The sequence below is a fragment of the Bombus fervidus genome, chromosome 9 (assembly GCF_041682495.2).
Source record: "Bombus fervidus isolate BK054 chromosome 9, iyBomFerv1, whole genome shotgun sequence".
NCBI lineage: Eukaryota > Metazoa > Arthropoda > Insecta > Hymenoptera > Apidae > Bombus > Bombus fervidus.
In genome coordinates this window covers 4,898,065-4,919,825 of record NC_091525.1, presented here as the reverse complement: position 1 = coordinate 4,919,825, position 21,761 = coordinate 4,898,065, and the positions used below count along the sequence as shown (strand labels likewise).

General features: G+C 33.2%; 5 protein-coding genes and 1 long non-coding RNA gene across 13 annotated transcripts; 4 read left to right on the top strand and 2 right to left on the bottom strand.

Annotated features, from left to right (window-relative positions):
- The first annotated feature begins 67 nt into the window (after nt 1-67).
- LOC139990514 (uncharacterized) lies at nt 68-670 on the top strand. Its single transcript, XM_072009883.1, has one exon. It carries the CDS (start codon nt 208-210, stop codon nt 610-612), a length of 405 nt encoding a protein of 134 aa, XP_071865984.1. The 5' UTR covers nt 68-207; the 3' UTR covers nt 613-670.
- Nucleotides 671-777: 107 nt separating this feature from the next.
- On the top strand, nt 778-2,669 carry LOC139990487 (probable methyltransferase-like protein 25). The gene is made up of 4 exons (XM_072009834.1): nt 778-1,344; nt 1,423-1,774; nt 1,850-1,947; nt 2,017-2,669. The coding sequence occupies exons 1-4, from the start codon at nt 778-780 to the stop codon at nt 2,248-2,250; spliced, it is 1,251 nt and encodes a 416-aa protein (XP_071865935.1). The 3' UTR covers nt 2,251-2,669.
- On the bottom strand, nt 2,386-4,044 carry LOC139990498 (uncharacterized). The gene is made up of 4 exons (XM_072009856.1): nt 3,920-4,044; nt 3,450-3,688; nt 2,678-3,376; nt 2,386-2,595 (listed from the first exon to the last, which is right to left on the bottom strand). The coding sequence occupies exons 2-4, from the start codon at nt 3,510-3,512 to the stop codon at nt 2,437-2,439; spliced, it is 921 nt and encodes a 306-aa protein (XP_071865957.1). The 5' UTR covers nt 3,513-3,688; nt 3,920-4,044; the 3' UTR covers nt 2,386-2,436.
- Nucleotides 4,045-4,461: 417 nt separating this feature from the next.
- LOC139990484 (ornithine aminotransferase, mitochondrial-like) lies at nt 4,462-12,873 on the top strand. Of its 3 annotated transcripts, XM_072009829.1 has the most exons (10): nt 4,679-4,904; nt 5,669-5,838; nt 6,282-6,586; nt 7,488-7,818; nt 8,176-8,559; nt 10,388-10,757; nt 11,133-11,437; nt 11,603-11,803; nt 11,968-12,193; nt 12,280-12,873. In XM_072009829.1, exons 2-10 carry the CDS (start codon nt 5,773-5,775, stop codon nt 12,444-12,446), a joined length of 2,355 nt encoding a protein of 784 aa, XP_071865930.1. In that variant the 5' UTR covers nt 4,679-4,904; nt 5,669-5,772; the 3' UTR covers nt 12,447-12,873. The 3 variants fall into 3 exon arrangements, with proteins under 3 accessions (XP_071865928.1, XP_071865930.1, XP_071865929.1); XM_072009827.1 differs by lacking the exons at nt 10,388-10,757; nt 11,133-11,437; nt 11,603-11,803; nt 11,968-12,193; nt 12,280-12,873 and adding an exon at nt 4,462-4,670 and having other exon boundaries at nt 4,743-4,904; nt 8,176-9,041; XM_072009828.1 differs by lacking the exons at nt 10,388-10,757; nt 11,133-11,437; nt 11,603-11,803; nt 11,968-12,193; nt 12,280-12,873 and having other exon boundaries at nt 5,669-5,829; nt 8,176-9,041.
- LOC139990463 (uncharacterized) lies at nt 12,667-21,744 on the bottom strand. Of its 5 annotated transcripts, none has more exons than XM_072009759.1 (6): nt 21,241-21,744; nt 20,971-21,180; nt 20,576-20,887; nt 18,983-19,345; nt 14,979-15,104; nt 12,667-14,621 (listed from the first exon to the last, which is right to left on the bottom strand). In XM_072009759.1, the coding sequence occupies exons 5-6, from the start codon at nt 15,072-15,074 to the stop codon at nt 12,972-12,974; spliced, it is 1,746 nt and encodes a 581-aa protein (XP_071865860.1). In that variant the 5' UTR covers nt 15,075-15,104; nt 18,983-19,345; nt 20,576-20,887; nt 20,971-21,180; nt 21,241-21,744; the 3' UTR covers nt 12,667-12,971. The 5 variants fall into 5 exon arrangements, with proteins under 5 accessions (XP_071865860.1, XP_071865862.1, XP_071865861.1 ...); XM_072009761.1 differs by having other exon boundaries at nt 20,971-21,116; XM_072009760.1 differs by having other exon boundaries at nt 21,340-21,744.
- On the top strand, nt 15,775-17,887 carry LOC139990523 (uncharacterized). Of its 2 annotated transcripts, none has more exons than XR_011800577.1 (3): nt 15,775-16,105; nt 16,187-17,214; nt 17,366-17,887. It is a non-coding gene; the product is annotated as an uncharacterized lncRNA (long non-coding RNA). The 2 variants fall into 2 exon arrangements; XR_011800576.1 differs by having other exon boundaries at nt 15,793-16,454; nt 16,853-17,214.
- Nucleotides 21,745-21,761: the final 17 nt, after the last annotated feature.

Genomic DNA, 21,761 nt, shown 5'->3' with positions numbered 1-21,761 from the left:
CTTTAAATGTTGGTGGACATGCCCGTGTATACTCTGAATTTTCGATACGTATTTACAATTGCTCCCATACTTACATCTCATATATCCATCTTATAGTACTCCGATAGTACCAATTATAAATTAGAGTTAGGGTAGTTAAGAATCGTACTAGATTTTTTTAATCGAATTAAATTATTCAATGTACTGAATAGATACATAATAGTAATTATGTCTGATAAAGAAGATATAGACATAAATAAGAAGTTCGAAGAATTACTATTTGTCGAAGAAAATGCCCAATCCGTAGGTTACGAAGAAGGTTTTGAGGTTGGCAAAAAGCAATTAGTAAATGGGTTTCATTTTGGATATCACAGAGGTAGTTTGTTAGGTGCTCAATTAGGATATTACAGTGGTATTTTGGAACAATATTTGACTACCAATAGATGTAATTCAGAGAAAGCGGTTTCCATTGCAAAAACACTTTTGCAGGATATTTATAATTTTCCTAAATTTAATGATGAGACGGTGGATATATTGAAAATTGTAGATAATATTAAATTTAAATATGCCAAGTTTTGTGCATTAGCAAAAATATCTTCGTCATATCCAGAAGTGGATAAACTCGATTTTTAATTGTACGAGAATATTATATTTGAATAAATAAAGAGTAGAACAATATTGTAGAACTGTATCTGGGCTTCATAATATTTTACATTTTTGACAATCATAATAAGCATTGTTATTTGGACAAAATTTATACCATATTGTGCCAAGTTAAATGTGATAAATATTAAAATCATGTATGATAAACATTTTGATGAAATCGTATATTTCATTAACACATATCATAAGTTGGTAAATTGTCATATAGTTGATTTTATTACTGAAAACTTATGGACAACATGTTTACCAGAAGCCTTAAGGTCAGAATTAGAGAAGAATGAACTCAATTGGGTTAGTTGGACAGAAAATAACAATTATCCTATATTGAATAATTTTATAAAGTTGGCAAAATCTTTATCTTTGCAATCATGCTCTATAGAAACAAACTCAAAAGATTTTTTAAGCACATTACTAGATATAAATAATCAGAAGAAATGTATGTGTGAAAATATTAAGATAGAATTTATAAATACAAAAAAGTTACACGAGGTTGAATCCCTTGGAAACATTATTGGGGAAGTTGCTGCAAAAACAAATAATCTAGTAATAGATGCTGGTGCTGGGAAAGCATATCTGTCAACATTTTTAGCAGAAAATCATAAAGTTCCTGTTCTTGCAATAGATTCTTCACAATTATGTAGTAATGGAGCAATTTGTAGACAAAAAAAATTACGGAAGAAGCTGATACTCTCTCCAATGCTGGTAGTAACAGTGTATTAAATTTTTATAAAATACTACATTTGAATACATGAACTACAGATAAATTGTACTTTGTTTTAGGTACGCTATGTAGTTGAAGAAATTAACGACAGAACCGATTATATAAAAATGATAAAAGAAAATTTTTCTGATTGGGATATAAATAAAAACCTTATATTAACTGGCTTACATACTTGTGGTTCTCTCACTGACTCAGTTATTCGAACATTCTTAGTTACAAAAGACATTAATATTTTATGTATAGTGCCCTGTTGTTACCATTTGACAAATGAAACATTTAATAAAAAAATTAATTTTTCTAAAAATGCTAGAATGTTAGCCCAACAATCTGTTGAAAGAAGTACAAAAAAGAAATCTGTACCTTCATCATTGTTCTACAGAGCAATATTACAAGTCATTTTTCATTCCTTAGGTATATTTGTTTTTATATTAATTTAGTTTTAATGTATTTCATATAGTATATACTATTGTTTTTGTTTTTTAATAGGTATTTATAATGCTAGAGTAGGTCGCGGCGGACCATCACACGATTTTCCAAGTTATGCTCAATGGGCATTTTCAAGAATTGGGGTAGATTTGGAGAAGGTATAGCAATAACATTATTATAAATATTTTAGTTGAATATTTTTTTAAAGAAAACTCTTGCATCCTTAGATACCATCACGAGAAGCACTGACAAAAACGTTTCAACTTTATGCACATTTAATGGAGAAGTTTTACATATTTCAAATGTTAAGGATACATGTTGGTCTTGTATTAGAAGCAGCCATTATGTTGGATAGAATAATATTTTTACAGAAGAGTAATCAGTGTTCTAAAATTGCGATACTGCGTTTATTTGATCCCATGTTATCTCCAAGACGTTATGGTATTATTGCAGTAAAATAGTGATAGGAAAGAAAGTTATAAACAAAGAAGTATACAACGTGAATACAGAAAACAATTTTATTATATTTATTGTGAAGTTTTCTCATACATTGTACGATCAATTAAAAAATATTACATTCATCAGTAAAAAATCATTTGTTATGTTTAATTATATTATTATAACTATAAATCTTGTGTCAATGAAAATTATGTATCATCTGTTTCGGCAGATTGAAGGTAATCCATAACAGACGAAAATCCTTCTTCTTTTGCAATAGGGGCTAAAACTCCAGTTGGGGGTAAACCACTTCTTGTTCTACATATACTGCAGTTACATAAACCACGGCAAGGTGGACAAACCCAATTCTGCAAATTTTTTGCACCAAAATAAATAATTATGGAACAGAAATAAAAAATAAATATATATATGTATATATATATGGCATACAGGATCTTTTAATGCATCAATGGCACTTTCGCCATATCGTCCTTTTAAGCAAGGTCCACAAAATTGTCCTCTAATTCCAATACATTCTCCTGAACGACATACAGTCTTTGTATCTAACGTTTTCTGCCTGCACTGATGACAGGATGTTCCATTAACTTTACAATACTGCTTCGAAGTACTTTTGGTTGCAATATTATCTAGCATTTCATCCGTAATTTCACTGACGGATGGTATGTTATTTGGGTCATAAGGAGCTCTGTTTACATTGTAGATTCGCTTTTTAGTTATATCATACAAATCATCACTGGTCCCATCGTCACTGCTCATAGATCGTTGCTCTTCCTCTTCATCTACATCGCACACTCCCATCTTCATTAAATCGATCGATCGTTGAAATGGCTTCGCCCATGGAAATAGAACTTGGAGTTTAGGTTTATTGCTTTTAAGGTCAATTATATCATTTTCTTTCTCTTCTTCTTCACATTGGGAGATATTTCTTGATCTACTTCTGGTATTATACTTCTTACGAAATTCAAGCTTTACATATCTCATTCTAACACGATCGTTCTTAGGATGAGAAATAGTTTTACGTCTTTTTTTAGGTGGTTCGTTTTCTGAATTTTCTGTATCATTGTGTATTTTTTTCAGTTCTTTTATCTCGTTCGTTTGTTCTTTTAACTCTTTGAAAAGCTCGGCAAACTGTAATGTTGAAAGCAAATAAACACACCGGATAATTATAGGTTAGAAATTTAAATCAAACAAAAGTACTTACGATAGCGTTTCTTTCGGCTATGTTTCTTTTTCGTAAATCGTCGTAATCATCATTTTCGTCCATATTAAAAATTTAATCCTCAAGTAATGTATACTCACGATAATAGTATATTTTTAGATAGAATAGAATCAAAAACAAACACAATGTTTGTGTTTAAATCGTTTCATTGGCTCTAAAAACTGACAATCATGACAAGTTGGACAGTTGGACTGTTTTGGCGGGTAAAACCGACACGGCATCTATATAAGTGTACACTATAAGTCGCGAGAAGTATGTATATATGCATAGTGCATGTATTAATCGAAATATATTACATTAGAAAATTATTAGGAATTTGAGATTACTGAATTACGATTATTAGGGAATTGCTATGAAACATAAAGGTATATATAACATAATTGGTAATTACAAATATCGTTCAAAAATTTATAGCATGTAAATTATAGTAATCAACATATGTAAGAACATACCTTATATGTATTTTTAGTCTTCCACTCGAACACATTGTAATCTATCTTTTATTAACAAATAATTGATGTTTCGAGAAAAAGGCATTTGTTGGATACATCGAGCAAGGGACGCACATGTCGAACATTTACAGTAATATGTACAACGTTATTGTATATTATGTACTAATCACATACTATCTGTAATGTTCAATTGTATATGTATCATTAATGTTTACATTCAGTAGATAACAGGACAGAATATTCGATAAACTATCATTATCATACCAAATTATTGTATATAGTTGTATATAGTCATAAATATTTTTCCATCATTCATTGTTATTTAATTAAAAGCAAAAAGAAGGATAAGTCATAGTTTTTAGTATCGTGTTTATCGTATATTGAAATGATTTTTATTCATCATTCAGATTATGCTATCTACTATTAATATTCGTAATACTCGATGTAATTATTTGCTGCAATTATTGAATCGTTTGTAAAATATGATAGAAATATTACAGAATTGCTTTCTACTGAACGAACTGTGATTCGATGTCACTTGCTGAAAGTATATCAGTTTATCATATTTGCTTTCAAATACAAATAGTCGAAAATTTTGGATTTGAACAAGACCAGCTGCTTTCACCGCTGATAGGCTGTATAATTATATCATTTTCCTTATCTCTGATACGAAGAGCTGGCGTGACGCGAGCGTACGTACGATGCGATGGAGAGAAATAGCAAGCCGTGCAATAAGATTAGCCACGTCAAGGTGTATTCATTTTACCGTATCTTTTAGAATTTGACAATCTTGGAAAAACCTAAGGCAAACCAATCGTTGCAGATTATAGAGCGAAAGAAAGAGATAGGGAGAGAGGGTATTGGTTTGAAGCGGGTTCGAGCACAGAAGGAAAAGTAGTTTTGAATAGTCGGTTGTTGTATTCGTCGATTACTGGTAGCGACGCGTAGATCTCGCTAATACGAGCGATCACCGGTTCCTGTAAAGGTAAAGATCTACCTATTATTCAAACAAACATTCCGTTGATAGCCTGTTTTGTCGCACCGATAACACAATGCAATCGTGATAATTTTTCTGGCAAATATTAATATCCTTGCTGATAATGTTACTTTTTTTATTCTCTTATACTTAAGAAAAACCATACAGCTTGAAATCACTTTCTTAAATGATTATATAGAGATGATAATACGTGGCTGTCCGCGCATCTGCTGTTAAATTGGTGTTTTTTGAGAATACGTAGTTTAATGCTATTCTACATTGTTTTGTAATGTAAAAATCACAGGAGAAAAGCATGATAAATCACATTTCTTGTGTCTTGTAGGAGAGCAATTTCTAAATTCTGGACACACTGTTTCTTAATCCTCTATTACATAAAATATCTGTCTACTTGACTTTGAATGTATTTTTGATCATGTTAAATCATCTTCAGAGATTAATTAAAAGATAATATGATATAGTATATTTATATCAAGAACATAATTAAATATAACACAGTATAATGTATTTGTCACGTACATATAATGTAAGGATAATTTTTAACTATTAATAATCTTAACTGTTTTCATTAAGAAATTGTTCCTTTCTCACCAGTGTCATATTAACTCTGGTGCGATTCTCCAATTTTTTATGTCTCAATCCTGCTTCTGTTCCAATTGAAAAAAAACCTTTTAATTAATTACGAAAATATGCTATATGTTTTTGTCCTGATATAACTATGTAAGTAACATCGATTTTTTAAAATCAAATTTTAGATTAACGCGAGATTTGGATTATACGGTTGTCCGTGCGCAAAGAAGCAATTTACTGATCGGTGAATTATTCTTAAGCAAAAACACGCAAGGAAAAATATATAAACATGATGTTCAGAAAAGTCGGAATGATATCTAAAAGGAAGGGATATCTTTTGAATCTGGTCAGTCAGGTAATAAGCAGCAATTAAATCTGATAGATTTACCAAACAATATGCAAATGGTCTCATAAATAACTCTTGTCAAATTCTTTAATTTTTTAAGCAATAACCGAGATTCACAACATGATAGAATCAGTATTATGAAAATATAATCAGATCTATCATACGTCTGATAACTATAAAACCACTAGACTCTGATTTGTCGTAGAATGAAGATTAACCGTGTCTAGAAACGTAATCCTTATCATGGTTTCACGATTTCATGATGTAATTAGACAAAGCTTTTCTACGATATGATTATAGATACACTTACAGTAACTAAGTAACATAGACATAGGACATAGAGTATTCTTATAGTATTCTTTCACTTTACGGAAAAAGACGTAAACAAGCCTCGTTTTTGTTAGGAGCCCTTCAATTTTGCAAAATTGTTTACATTTTAACTCCGATCGTAGGCCGAGAAAAATCATCGAACTATAACGTCACAAAAAATTTTCGAACGAGAATCAAAATACGGTGCTCACAATTATCATCCGCTCCCTGTTGCGTTATGCAAAGCGGAAGGAGTTTTCATGTGGGACGTCGAAGGCAAACGCTACTATGATTTTCTGAGTGCCTACTCTGCCGTTAATCAAGGTCATTGCCATCCAAGAATTTACAAGGCTTTGGTCGAACAAGCGAAGGTTTTGACATTAACTTCGCGGGCTTTTTACTCGGATGCATTGGGAGAATTTGAAGAATATATTACGAAACTTTTCGGGTGAGTAAGACTACTGTGTCATTACATTCCTCTTGCCTCTACTTTTGTTTGTTCATTTACACCTTCTTTACAAGTTGTGATAATGCGTTCTCACATGTGTTTACACAATGTCTGCTTTCGCATCTGGCATCAGATAATCGACATCAGATATCTTCCTATAATATAGCGATTGTGGAAGAGGAACGAAAATGTAATGTACGGTAGAATTCCAATTATATTGCCGCTCATAAATGTACGGAATGTTGATAGAAAATTGATAAGAGACTGATGGTTAAAATTAATACATATTTATTATCTTTTTATTGAGCCAGCAAATAATAAATTTTAAATATTCGTTTGAAAATTGACCGGCGATGTATTAAAAAATCATCGATATATCTACTGGTCTCAAATATTATTGCTTAAATTAATCACCACATAAATTAAAAAAAAAACCTTTCTTATCTGATATGTATTTTAGAAACAATTTAAATAGTTTGGAGATAGTAACTTTTATAGGTGACAATATTTCATTCTATATCCATTGATTATTATTTAAATGTTGTATCATATCATGTTTCTGTAATTAAATTATATCCTATCAAGAATAAGCAAATGTTCAGATATTTTTGAGAGTGTATCTGAATTCCATTCATTAAAATGAAATTTCGTTTAATACCCTATTGAGTGAATTTTTATTCAGCGAATCCACTTATGCATCTGGATGTGAATACTACATCGAATACTTTCAAGCAATATTATACCTATATGAATGAGTTCAGATAAATCAAGGTCTACTATATGTATGTAAGAAATGTCTACTAACATAGTAAAGCATGCATAGTAAAGCAATGAAATTTCGTTTCCCGTATATCTTTAATAATCGATATCATAAATAATAAGTGGAATATTAAATGTTTAGGTACGAGAAATGGCTTCCGATGAACACAGGAGTAGAAGGTGGCGAAACCGCTTGTAAGCTGGCACGCAGATGGGGTTATACATGCAAAGGTATACCGCAGTATCAAGCGAAGATTGTTTTCGCGGAAGGTAATTTTTGGGGTAGAACAATGAGCGCGATATCCTCAAGCACGGATCCAACTAGTTACAGTGGGTTCGGTCCATTTATGCCTGGATTCGAGCTCGTTCCATACGACGATCTTACGGCGCTTGAACAGATTTTAGCCGATCCTCAGGTTTGTGCTTTCATGGTGGAACCTATCCAAGGTGAAGCTGGCGTCGTCGTACCAAAGGTATCATAACTCTCGTTTAATTATCAAAATATAAAATATTAATTGCACTACCTGGATCAATGTGATTTATACAGTAGAACCTTGTAATATTATACAATAGAACCCAATAATTTTGATTTATTATAATATGAAGATTGCAAGAAAGAATATGACAAATCACATTTTTTATTTCAGACGGGAAAGTAATCTTAAAATTCAGTATGTTGTGTTTTATTTGGTTTTAGCACCAAACAACTAGATATTGTTCCATTCGCTTCATAATTTCATTTCAAAATATTGCTTATTATAATATTAAGACGTTGCTATCTTAATAACTGTTTTTATACAACTTCGTTGACTTGTATATTGTTTCTTAAGGACGGCTATCTGAAGGGTGTGAGAGAATTATGTACGAAGCACAACGTTTTATGGATCGCCGACGAGGTGCAAACTGGTTTGGCAAGGACAGGGAAACGATTGGCAGTAGATCACGAAAATGTGAAACCAGACATTTTGATTCTTGGAAAGGCTCTGTCCGGTGGTTTCTATCCAGTTTCTGGTGTATTCGCCAACGATTCTGTGATGTTAACTATAAAGCCTGGCGAACACGGCTCGACTTATGGTGGCAACCCTCTAGGATGTAGAGTCGCCCTTGAAGCGCTTCGCGTGCTGGAGGAAGAAAAACTAGCGGAAAATGCTGAAAGGCTCGGACATATTCTCAGAAACGAGCTTGCAAAATTACCAAAGGATGTGGTTACTCTTGTTCGTGGAAAGGGTCTACTTAATGCTATTGTTATCAAAAAAGACATCGATGCCATGGATATATGCTTGAAATTGAAAGAGGAGGGTTTACTCGCGAAACCAACGCACGGCCACATAATCAGATTGGCACCGCCGTTGGTCATCACAGAATCGCAAATAAGAGAATGCATCGATATAATTTCTCGAGTTATTTCTCGATACGTTAATTAACACCATACATTTTACAAACTTGGAAAATCCGCCTCGAACGCGTTTCCGTTCTAACTTATAAAAGATGTTAATAAAGTCACATTTTATTCTTTTTCTTTTTCCTCATTTTATAGAAAGTAACAGTGAGCTGACTTTCACCACTATGCTATCACTATCCTCATCCGTCCACATAATCCAGATAGACTGCAGATCGACGAAGCTGAACACGGTTTTTGAAATTGAACCAAGAACATGTACCGAAAGCTGTCGAAGCTGTTATCTTCCGCATGCACTGCATGTACAGAGGAAAAAATATTGCCCGATTAGTTATATACTGGTTATTAATAGCTATACGTGATACGGTTCTATCCTGTACTGTCACGAGATCAGTGTTTGTTCCGACGTTTGTCAGACATCGAATACTGGCTCAAACTCACGATAATATCGCACTTGAATATTGTAGGTCAATATTGGCAATCGCTTGTTTTAAGATACAGTCGCATTTGTCATACATAATTAATTTCCTATCGGATGTCGACTCATAAGACTTTAGAAAGAACATTAAGTAAACGAAAAAAAAAAAAGAATACCACGACATATATTTTTTTTTATCAAATGATCCTCCTCTTATTCAAACTTCGTAATCCTTGTTATTGGTAATTGTACATATTATGACTATAATTGCTGTTCTCGATTCGTTTCACGCTTGCGAAAGAATCATAAAACAAACGAGAGAAAGAAGAGATGGTACGTTAGCGTTTATTATTTCTCACTAGAAGTGTGCAAGTACATTACCATTTAGAATTATACAGACAGTTTCAAATTATTGCAGATATATAAAATTTACATCAATTTATTTTTTTACTAGAACTTATTCTAGACTCTTCGATCAAATTTTGGTCTATGACCTTATCTCAGGTAACCATATACAGTTAGTAGATATTGATTAAAACGATAGAAAATATTAAACAGTATAAATAAAAGAGCAACAATTGAAAGTGGATGAAAATTGATCCTGCAGAGACACCTGTTTAGTTTAGTTTAGTGACTTTAAAATTCAATGTTGGAATCGATTGAAATATGTTTGTAGCTACATTCTAAAAATTTATGTAGATTTTATAAAGTATCAACCATTTATTACAGATGAACTAAATCGATACAGATATATTCCTTGTCTGAATTTAAATTTAGCAGAACATTTGATCCCAGTTATGACAAAAGGTAAAGAATTAACAGTAGGGAGACGTTCTTTAATAACAGCTTTACTACTCGACAGTAGTGTGCATCTTCTCAGATACATCGTTTCACGATCAGATTATTGTGATATATGTTGTTTGCAGTTTGTCATTTGATTTAGCGTGGTGGCGCCGCAATAAACAATGTCCCTCATTATCAGATACGAGTTCTTCAGTTACATTACAGCATTTATTCTAAATCCCACCGACATATGTATCAATTATATACAAAAACATCCCGAGTAAATAAGCAGTACACATCACCCCTACTCTTTCTCGTTCTCTTGATATAAATGTAAGACAGACTCTGAAATTAAACACAGTGGCAAGAGATTCTTTTCTTCGAACAATTCCACGAATCTAAATTAACTGCAGTATTATAATTCGAAATCTTTAAAATGCAGCCGATCACAAGATCACGAATCTTCGGTTTAACGAAAGAAGTAGAGCTGAAGAGATTTCTGAGTTCGCAAGAGTTGATTGATCGCGATAATATGTACGGTGGTAGACATTTTAAGCCACTTCCGGTAGTTCTTACAAGAGGCGAAGGCGTTTATTTGTGGGACGTCGAAGGGAAACGATATCTCGATTTTTTGGCGGGTTTCTCAACAGTGAATCAAGGTCATTGTCATCCACGTTTGGTGAAAGTAATGAGAGAACAAGTGGGAAAGCTCGCTCACACGTCTAGAGCTTTTTATTCGGAGCCTCACGGTGCACTAGGAGAATATCTGTCGAAGCTTCTAGGGTGGGACAAATTCTTGCCGATGAATACTGGTACGAAAAAGAAAAACGAAATACATTCAAAGATGGAGAAATTAAATAGAAAAGAACAGGAGGCGTATTAAAAGTAATAAGCATCCGCACACTTTGATCGATTTATAGTAATTATATAGTATAATAATCTGAATTTGACTAATGTGTACAAATCAATAATGAACTAATAGTTAGAAGCAATATTTGCTATCTTTTTATAGAATATATAACAGAGTATACACTTAAGTAAGTTACTTATTAAAATATGTAACAAATGTATCAAAACGTGTTTCATCAAAAGTAATCTTGTGTTCGGATACTTGCGTATATTTGTCAATAGAAAATCAGAAGTTAGAAGCGCAAAATACGTAGACGCGTCTATGTGTTCTATTACAGGAGTCGAAGCAGGTGATACTGCCATTAAGGTTGCTAGGCGTTGGGCTTACAGAGTAAAGAAGATACCTCCGGAACAAGCAACCGTGGTCTTCGCAAAAGGGAACTTCTGGGGACGTTCTATAGCCGCGCTGTCTGCATCTACGGATTCAAATTGTTACACCGATTTTGGACCTTACGTTCCTCGGTTCGACAAAGTACCGTACAACGACCTCAACGCTTTAGAAGAAAAATTTAAGCAGGATCCAACTGTTTGCGCGTACATGATGGAACCAATTCAAGGAGAAGCGGGTGTCATAATACCGAATGTATGTTATTTTCATCTTCCATCAAACTTGAATAGACAAATAGTCGAATAGATAACAGACAGATATAATACCCATTTTGGGTCGTATAGATCTGTGAAGAATAATTTCAGTAATTGGAGTTCCATTTCTCGTCTTTCCAAATCCTAAACTTTCATTCCGATGTAGGATGGCTACTTGAAAGGTGTACGAGATCTGTGCAACAAATACAATGTGTTATGGATCGCTGACGAAGTACAAACTGGTTTATGCAGAACGGGCAAACGATTGGCGGTAGATCACGAAAATCAACGGCCGGATATTCTCGTGCTAGGAAAGGCATTGTCTGGTGGATTGTATCCTGTTTCCGGTATTTTAGCGGACGAACAGGTAAACATAACTGCAGTGGAAACAATAGCAGCACGTTATTGATCTTTTCAAGACCGAATTCTTATTTAACCTGCGAGAAAAATGGTTTTTCAATTAATTATTAGTAATACAAACACATTTTTCTAATGTTATGTTAATCTAAGCCAAACCTGCTATTTCCTTAGATAATAATGTGCCTAGAAACTGGATCTCATGGTAGCACTTTCGGTGGAAGTCCGCTTGGTAACAGAGTCGCTATAGAAGCAGTTAAAATTTTAGAGGAAGAAAATCTTGCAGAGAATGCGAGTAAGCTTGGGGAAATTCTACGAAAAGAATTAGGAAAACTTCCAAAAGACATAGCGGTAGAATTTAGAGGTCGAGGTTTATTGGCTGGCTTAGTAATTAATAAAGGTATTGACTCAAGTCCGTGATAATATCCTGTAATAATATATTGTACGTTTACTTCGCTTCTTGTTACATTTTGTAATATCTTCCAGACTTCGCTGAAGGATGGGATATTTGTTTAAAATTGAGAGAAGCAGGCTTGCTGTCGAGGTCTGCTCATGGTCAAATATTAAGGATATCGCCACCACTTACTATCACGAAAGAACAACTTGAAGAAGGTCTCCATATACTCACCACTGTCCTCAGAAATTACAAATAAACTAGTTATCGCTACACAGATAACTCTTCTATAATACAAGAGCTACCTTATAATACGAGGAAAGTGTCGTGTTATAAAAATCGCATTATACGCAAATTATACACAAAAAGTGAATTTATTTTCTAAAAATGATTCCTTTAATTATTCTTTCGAAGAATCTTTTAAAAATATTATGATAATAATCTTTTTAAAAAAGTGTAATAGAGTAGAGCCTTAATAATTTAAACCTCTAAAAAATTAATATTTTATTCATTGCTTTCCTGATTGCTTAAAAAAGCAATAAGTTAATACATATCTACATCTCGCAATGAAAAATCGTATCTCGATTACTTTTTACTAATATTATCTATCGTAATACAATGTTTATCTGTACCTCTTTCAGAATGTACAAATATTAAATATCTTCAGTCGTTTAAAATGGAGAAAATTAATCATTGAAAATAGTATAAAATACTTATATACATAGAACTGTATATTTTTAAGATGATATATTTATGTACATATAAAAAAACGTGTACACATCGGTTAAGTATGCGAATCGTGCCTTTTCAAGTGCCTCGTGAGACTAAACGCTTGAGAGAACAACTGATTACACTGATGACATTTGTAGGACTTTGTACCATTGTGTAAAATCAGATGTCTCTTCAAATGATTCGCAAGTTTGAATCGTTTCCCGCACAATCGACACTGATGTTGTCTAACAGTAGTATGGGATGCTTCATGATTCTTCAAGTGACTTGACTGCGAGAAGCGCTTTCCACACGCTTTACATTCGAATGGTTTTACCTTCGTGTGAATTCTCATATGTTCGGCGAGATTGCCTTTTTGAACAAAACATTTGTTACAATACTCACACTTATGCGGTTTGGTTGCTTTATGCGTTCTCAAATGAATCTTTAAATTATAATTTCGACTGAATGTCTTGTCGCATATTTCGCATCGCATCAGACCTTTTCCGGTATGAAGTCGTTCGTGAGCTTTCAGATTTTTCAATAAACGGAATCTCTTCTTGCAGCTGACACATTCGAAAGCTTTGTTCTCTTCATTTCTCGCGTTGCTATTGCCGCTTCGTCTGTGTGTTTTTAAATGTTCCTGCAGATAAGAAGGATATGCAAATATTTTATCACACATTTTACACGGGTGTACATTGGTTTTCGTGTGTAGTCGCATATGAGCGTTTAGTTTGCTCTTCGATGAGTAACCTTTCACGCAATTGGGACACTTGAAAGGTTGCTGACCAGAGTGTGAGAATCGGTGCGTTAACAATTTAGATTTTTGAGAAAATGATTTGGAGCATACGTCGCATTTGTACTTTTTCACCTGTAGCTGTTGCACATTTTCAGAATGTTCGCTTTCGATCTGCTGTTTACTATAATTAAGATTCGAAGAGCACGATTGATATCTATCGATACTCTCTCTGTTGTCCGTACGTTCGAGACTTTTCGCAAATCTTACACCACGATAGACAGCTATATTATATGTATCTGAATCAGACATCGTTGCGTTTCTTACACGAGGGCTACCCTCTCGAACTTCGTCTCCTAAATCCATATTTTCTGGAAATTCCAAGTTTTGTATTTCGTTATTATCGTTCGTCGTTGATCTATGATAAGATAAGTTTTGGATAGTATTCCCGACGGAATTAATCGATCTCTCGTAACTCAAGTTTTGAGGAATTTGATTTGAATTCTCGCAAATATCTATATGCTCGTTATCGCAGGGCACTTCTATGTTTTCCGAGTTGTGGGTGATACTATGACTTATTAATTGTGTTCTATTGGTGAACGTGCGATTGCACAAAGAACAATGTAGCGCGCAAGCAGCTCGGCTAGGGTTTTCCCCGTTCGTTGGAATCATTTGCATCACATTTGACCTAATCAATGGAGATAATTGGGTATGTTGAATGCTCTCGTTGGTTAAATTAGAGCTCAGGTGACCAAAGTTAAGATTGAAGTATGGATTTTGTGATTCTACTATGTGCATATGTTGCATAGGTATATCGTCTTGGACAAAAGGTAAATGTGATCTGTTGTGGGCATAGAGCTCTTGGTAGGTCGTAAATACTGCTCCACATTCTATACATTTCAAAGTCTTATGGGAATTTTGAACAGGCATGAAACCCTGATTTTGTTGATATAATTTATAACCTGCTGCGTATGAAGCCAGACCAGAAACCTATGAATATTGATACATTTGCATTTTGCAACAGTTCACGTTCCTTTTAAAAACAAGGCATATATGTGCACTGATGAAGTGATCAGCTTTTCTTCTAAAATCTCGTGTAAAGTAAAAACATATTTCTTTATTTAATTTTTTTCAATCACATGGGAATAATAAATTATGGATCGTAGATTTTCTGTAAAAAGTCTGAAATTCACTGAAATGATATGGTAAGTTGAAAAACATATGTTTTAATACATGTATACAGAGCCATTCTCATTAGAAGCTGTGCTATTAGCATGCTTATACATGGTTTTATAAGAAAATCTGATCCTTGTCAATACTTCTATTCATTGTTTTAAATTTGATTACCTTTAAAACTGCTTGTCTTAATGCTCTGTCAGCTGCACGACATTGTTCCCTGTATAATAGAGCAGATTCCGCTCTGGTTACACAACGGTCGCACATTTTTTCTGGAAGACCATCGCCCTGCCATACCTAATGAAATACGCATTTCAGACGCAACAAAATCAAATTTCGTATTTGTGCTAATCAAGAAATTGCGAATTTGAAAATGTTTATTACTTCAAGACACGAGAGAGATCGTAATTTAGCAGCGAGAGACGACTCAGCTGGTCCCACGAACAAACAAACCATTTTGTCGCCATCCTCTCTTAGACAAGTACGGCATAATTTACCAATATTTTCGCTGTCAATTTCTTTCGTAACGATGAACATTATTATACTTTGACAGCTAACCTCAAAAGTTGATTTAAACACAGACGAGACATAGAGTAGACATGATATGCAATGCTATTTCGTGTTTCATGTTTTGGTAGTTACCATTTTCACGTCACATGCTACCTTATCGATTCAATATAGCAGCGGCTCTAGTAACGGTTTAAATTAAAACTAAAATCTTCTATGAAATTATAACCAAGATATAGAAAAGATATTTTATAACCATAAAAGAAGTATAGAATTTTATACTGATACATACGTTTGCCTCGCAAAATCACAACACAATTTATGAATAATTCAAACAAATAAATTACATTCGATGAAAAGAGTAAAAGAACCGACGAAAGGAACGAAGGACCAACAAAAACCTATTTCTGTGAATAAATATATCAATTAGATACATCGATCTTCATAAATACACTAAAACTAAGGCCATTTATTCTGTACTTAATTATTTTAAGATTTTAAGATTTTGTTAAGAGGTTAAGATTTTGTTTTAGCGGTTACAGGCCACGCCATCTGTTTAGTGATTTGTCAGTAAGTAATAGATGTCGCCAAACGATCAAAATAGTTTTTACCTGGTATATACGTATTATTTTACAGACAGGATCGTTTACCGAGGTCTGGTGTTAATCTTGTGGTTAATATCGCGCCATTATTGAATGTTATAAACTGTATAAAAGCGCTGTAATTGAAAAGTGTACAATATAATCTATGTAGATTCTAATATAACCTATTGTAGAAATGGGAACGAAAAGGTATTAATGTTAAACTTTATGATAAAGTTTAAATTCTATTTGTACACAATCGATAACTTTTTCTAAATGAATTGGAATAAGCTGGTTGCACGGAAAGGAAGAACTTTACGTGTATAATATTGCATCGAAATCCGAGTAGGCAATGATTTGAAAAGTTTCGATAAAAGTAGACGGAGAGGAAAACGACGCCGGATCGATTGTACAATCGTATGTGATTTCTGTTCAAAGCCGTCCAAAGCAATCAATGGAACACGTCGATGGCGAATACAAAGAGTCAACTCTACTTCGTTGTTCTTGCTAGAAGAAAATGTAATATTTCGTTCTCATGCTTGTCTACCGTAAACTATGTGTACGTGCTACAGAACAAAAGAATTTTCATAGACATCGATCACAATCTACCGCGCACGCTATCGAATATTTTTCTCTGCGGTTTGTTTGTTCTTTCTCGACCTGACATTTTTCTATTCAGTTTTTAATCTTTTTTCTTTAACCCATTACAGGCCAACGTTGCATTAACGTAACATTTAATTTATAATTTCTTTTCAGTTAATTCACATTTTGATTACGAAAATATCTACTTATAGAAAATATCTATTTTTCTTCCATTTAGATTCAATATCTTTGATTATTTAGTGGGTCTTTTTTAATAGATATTTTTTGCATAATGTTTAGGCACTTTCAAATTAATGCAAATATATAAAATATAGTTCAAATTAAGCTCTTTAACCTAACCTGATCTTACTTCAGGCGACCATACACAATTTATAGACACTGGTAAAACAATAGTTAATATTAATTAGTCTAAATAAAGAAAGAATCGAAAGTGGATGAAGATTGATTCTGTATAGACATCCGAATTCAGCGATTCTAAATGCATCTGTTCCATATTGGGATTTTAGGACGAAATAAATGTGTATTTTAGCTACGTTCTAAAGTGCATATAGTTCTTATGCAAATTTTAACTGTCAGGTGTTTATTGTAGTTAAACATGGAATTATAAAGTTCCATAAGAATTAAAGTGTGTTTCTAACTATGTTCTAAAAGTTCATATAAATTGTACCACGTGTCAGTCATCCGTTACAGATACACATGGAACAAGAGCGATAGTGGTATTTTCCTTGATTTAGTTTAAATTTAACAGAGAATTTTGATCGCCAGTTATAGCGTGAAACAAAGAATTAACAATAACGAAATATTCCTCTATAGTAACGTTGAAAATATAATAAAAATATCTTTTTAATCGAATTGCACTAATTGTAGGTGTTCAAATACTTATGCACGATAGAGTATATACCTCACTAGAGATGAAAGGATTAAAGAAGTCCGCTTTGCTATGTTTACTATATATATAATTCCGAAAGGACGAAAAGGTACAGTAGCAGATTCCACAGCAGTTGGAATTGTGACAAATATTTCCGTAATTTGCTTTTCGGATTACCCCTTCCGATGATTTCAATCCTCGTCCATTAATTCTATCGTTAACGAAATGCGCGATTTAATTACCTACATTGGCCTGATAGAAATTCGATAAATAATATTACCACTGATGAAATATAACCAATTAAATAAATAACATAGCATTGCGGTGCGGCGTGACACGATCATAGAAACTTCACGATATAGGTGATCACAACATGACGCAATGAAATCACCAATTTATAGATAAGTAGATGCTTATTACTTGTACACTGTATTCATCAAGGGGATCTTTAACACGGTAAGCTATATTCTGGTACCCATATTTTTATAATCCGGTATTCTTCCGTTTGCTTTTGTTTCATTGATGAAGATAATTAGAAATCTTTTCATTTATAATTTTCTAATTACATTAAATCACAATTAAGCAAATGTTCAAATGTTTGTCTGTATTTTTGTCCGAAATTGGAAGAGAAAAGGTAGTTTGGCGAGAAACGAAGGAAATACAAGGTAAACGAGTAAACTGATATGTTAAAAGCTATTAAAAAGTTTACGCGCGTAAATGTAACGAGATCCACTAATGATCGGTTTTTTCTATCTCCTCACGACCACCTACGACCTACGCTTTGATCTTTGCGCAACTAATAACAGCCGAGGACATCAAGAAATGAACCGCGAATTGGATAACAAAGCTCTTATCGAGCTGGATGAATTCATGTTTCATGCTCCTATGCAAACAGGAAGGAAACGAGATCAGAAACAGGCCAATTAACAATTGCAGTTACAGATTCTAGAATTCCATGCACAGCCTAGAACTGATTAGTCCGATAATTTCGTTTCGTTGCCTGATCTGATGTTACAAGTTGTTTGGTGCCTCTTTGGCCCAGCTAAAAAGCTAACTACGCAATACATAAGCGAAGATTGTTTCACGGTAGCTAGTGAAAAATAGCTTTTGGAGAAAACGAGAGGTTTGTTGAGCTTTGGCTAGTCGTGTCCTTTGGAAATACGAGCGACAATAGGTTTACGGGTCGATAAGCTCGGCATATCCACTGTTTATCGATTAACCGTAGAATGATCAAAATTGGTGATAAATGCAACACTGTCGTGATGCGAATAATTATCATCGATTATACTTTCGAAACACGAAAATGAACGTTTAGCGTAGTTTCTCCGCTTTATGCTTTCTGTGTTTTTTCACTTGTAGTTCTTGTGTAATGGTATATACATAAATAATAAATATATGAATAAGTAATAAAATATATTATTGCTATGTCTTTTAATAGACAATTTAGATCTATAGCCTGATGATTCTATAAGAAGTTAGTAAGTGTTGCTTCTAATTACTAATTTATCATTAATTTTTACATTTTGGTAAAATTCACATATTGTTATTACAAATCGCCCAAAGTGCCTGGATAACTATAAATATAAGTATAAGCGGTAGTGTATGTACGTATATACATTCACTTCAATTGGTTTTCAGGTTGGAACCGATGAATCTTCTAGATTGCTTTATGCCTTATTACTCTCTATGCGAAAAGGTGTGGCCCATTATAGGCCAGCTAAAGAGCACTCTTAATGTTTTCTGCAAATCATTTCTTACGATCCAGTATTACGGTAGATGGAAAATTAGCTTGCTTCGATCGTGAGGGGAATATTGATTTTCTCGTTTGCGTAGGAATGTTATACTAATACGTATGCAGATAAAAATTGCGCAAAAGAGATGTGCCTGCTCTCAGAGTATTTCCTTTAGCAAACTATAGATTTTTATGTACTTATGCGCCTAACATGGCTTTGGTTAACAACAATTTTAAAACTGCATCCCTATGTAAAACAAGAAGGTTGATTTAACGTTATTTTCTCTTGTACTTTGCATATGCAAAAATGTATAAAATATTCAAAGTAAAGCACTCGTTATGAGTCATATTAGGTCATCTCGTAACTAATGCAGCTTCTCTGCAAAGCTGAACTTAAAGCAATGAAGGTCACTATTATTGCAGTTTTATCAAACTGAAATAGGAAATTTAAGAAAGATATGAAGGATTGTTGAAAATTTTTTAAAATCCAACATTGATCAAATAGCAAGTAATTTTTAATTTTCACCTAGTATATGAGAAATGGTTACATTACTTGTGGAATGATCTAATGTTTAAAGCGTAACACAATAAATTTAATTTAAGCTCTATATTTAATGTAAAACAAATTAAAATTCTGTTTCTTTAGTTGTTCTGATAGAAATACGAACGTGCATAAAACCTCACAGTCACAAATTTTTTTTTTTTACAAACGCATTAATTTTCCGAAAATCAGTCTTCAACAAAAGCCATAAGCAAAAGGAGAATAATAGTAGCCAATATTTTATGGTTTGTGCTCTCGCTTACGTATTGATACGTAGGTAATATTACAAAGAAAAAAGAACTCGCGAAACTATCGAGTTGCAGACATCGAACAATTATGATTCACACCTCGTGACATTCTTACACTTTTCCAACTGAAATGACGTGGCAGCATTTTTTTATCGTGGAATTTCCGTGAATAAAGGCAACATCCGGGCAATCTTGCACAATAATTTATTACCTATATTGTATAATATCAGTGAATGAATAAGTTACAAGGTATAAGTTATGAACTTCCTTTTTACAATTTCATAATTTTTTATCAAATAGGATAATCGAATGATTCGAAATTTGTAAAATTTCATTTTCCTTTATCAACAAACTGTTTATTACTATTCAAAGTATTTATTAATATTGATAAACTTATTCTAGTTATGTATACGAGGAAACTTGTTAATGCTAATACCTCATAAATTGTGACTTATGAAATTTCATGAATAATATTAGTTTAATTGTGCAAGTGAGTGTGTAAGAATAGAAATGTGATGTTTGAGAAGTATTTAGCTTCTTCGAGGTGGATCTGTACTCCAAGTAAGAATCAACCGTGTGACCGTCATTGCGCGACGTGGGAATGCAAAAGTAGATAAGAATGATACCGAGACTACCTCTTGTTAGCTCTCGAATCGTTACGAAGCTCAACTATACGAGATAACCTTACCTTCGTAGCAAGAGTATAAGAATATGGCAGTGGATGTGACACGAGGAGTTTAAAATCAGACATCGAAGCGTGGACACTTGTAAAGCTATATTTCATTTACGACTTTTTCGTGCCAATTTGCGTTATTGCTTTTTACTACTCTTTAATAGATTGTGATTATGCAAGGGAACCCTAAAGATATCTCTAATATCCTTTTTGTTCTTATAAGAATTTCCTCTCTCATATTGATTCCACAATTTCAAAAAATTTGAATATTATGACTAACTATCTTTTCTCAAATCATTGAAATTCTTTCGTACGTTCGATTTGTACCTGTAGTGGATTTGCAAAGTGGACGTTAACTATTATTGTAAATATATTTTGTATATTCCGTAATACACGTGTAAGTTGTTTACCTTCTTGAACTATGTCGTATTTTCGTATTATGTATTTCACTGTTTCGTCATTAATAGATTAACTTTGCTGCAGTTCTTGATTTTTTCATATTCCAACCTCACTTTATATACAGCTCAAAAAGAGATTTGTAGTATTTTAAGAATATCTTCGGCGTAAAATTCAAATAAAAAGTCATGCATATCAGACAATAACAATTCTTTTACGTTTTCCTTAAATTTGAAATGTTTCCTAACGATAGAAAAATATGATTAGGTTAGGATTAAACTTACGATTAGTGAACTCAAATTATTTGAGATGTTCTGGAACAATATTTCCTACGAAGTACTTCGTGCTTGAGAATTTAACAATTAATATCGATATTTACTTACATCGATTCAATTCGATTCAACGTTCTCCGCTTTTCATTGATTTTTATCGCCTTTTCTATCCGTCATACACCACAGAGCGTTCGATGGCCACGTTCGCGGCAACAGGTAGATAACTGTACAAATACGACGCGCCGAATTTCTTCGAAAAATTTGGTAATTATCGAGTAATTGTATTATCTCATCTAGGTATAACAACTTGACGATTCATTTAGGAATGATGTAATGCTGTATTTCCAGAAATGTATTTCAAAGAGTTGTTTCATTTCGGTCAAGCGCAAAGTGCAATTAAACAGAACAAAAGGTAAATAAACTAAAAGATAAAGAAGCATACAAAGGCAACAGAAGAAATAATAATATACTAGAATACCATAGTAAGCTTCTCTGATTTCTTCGACGTAAATGTACAGCGAATACAATTATGA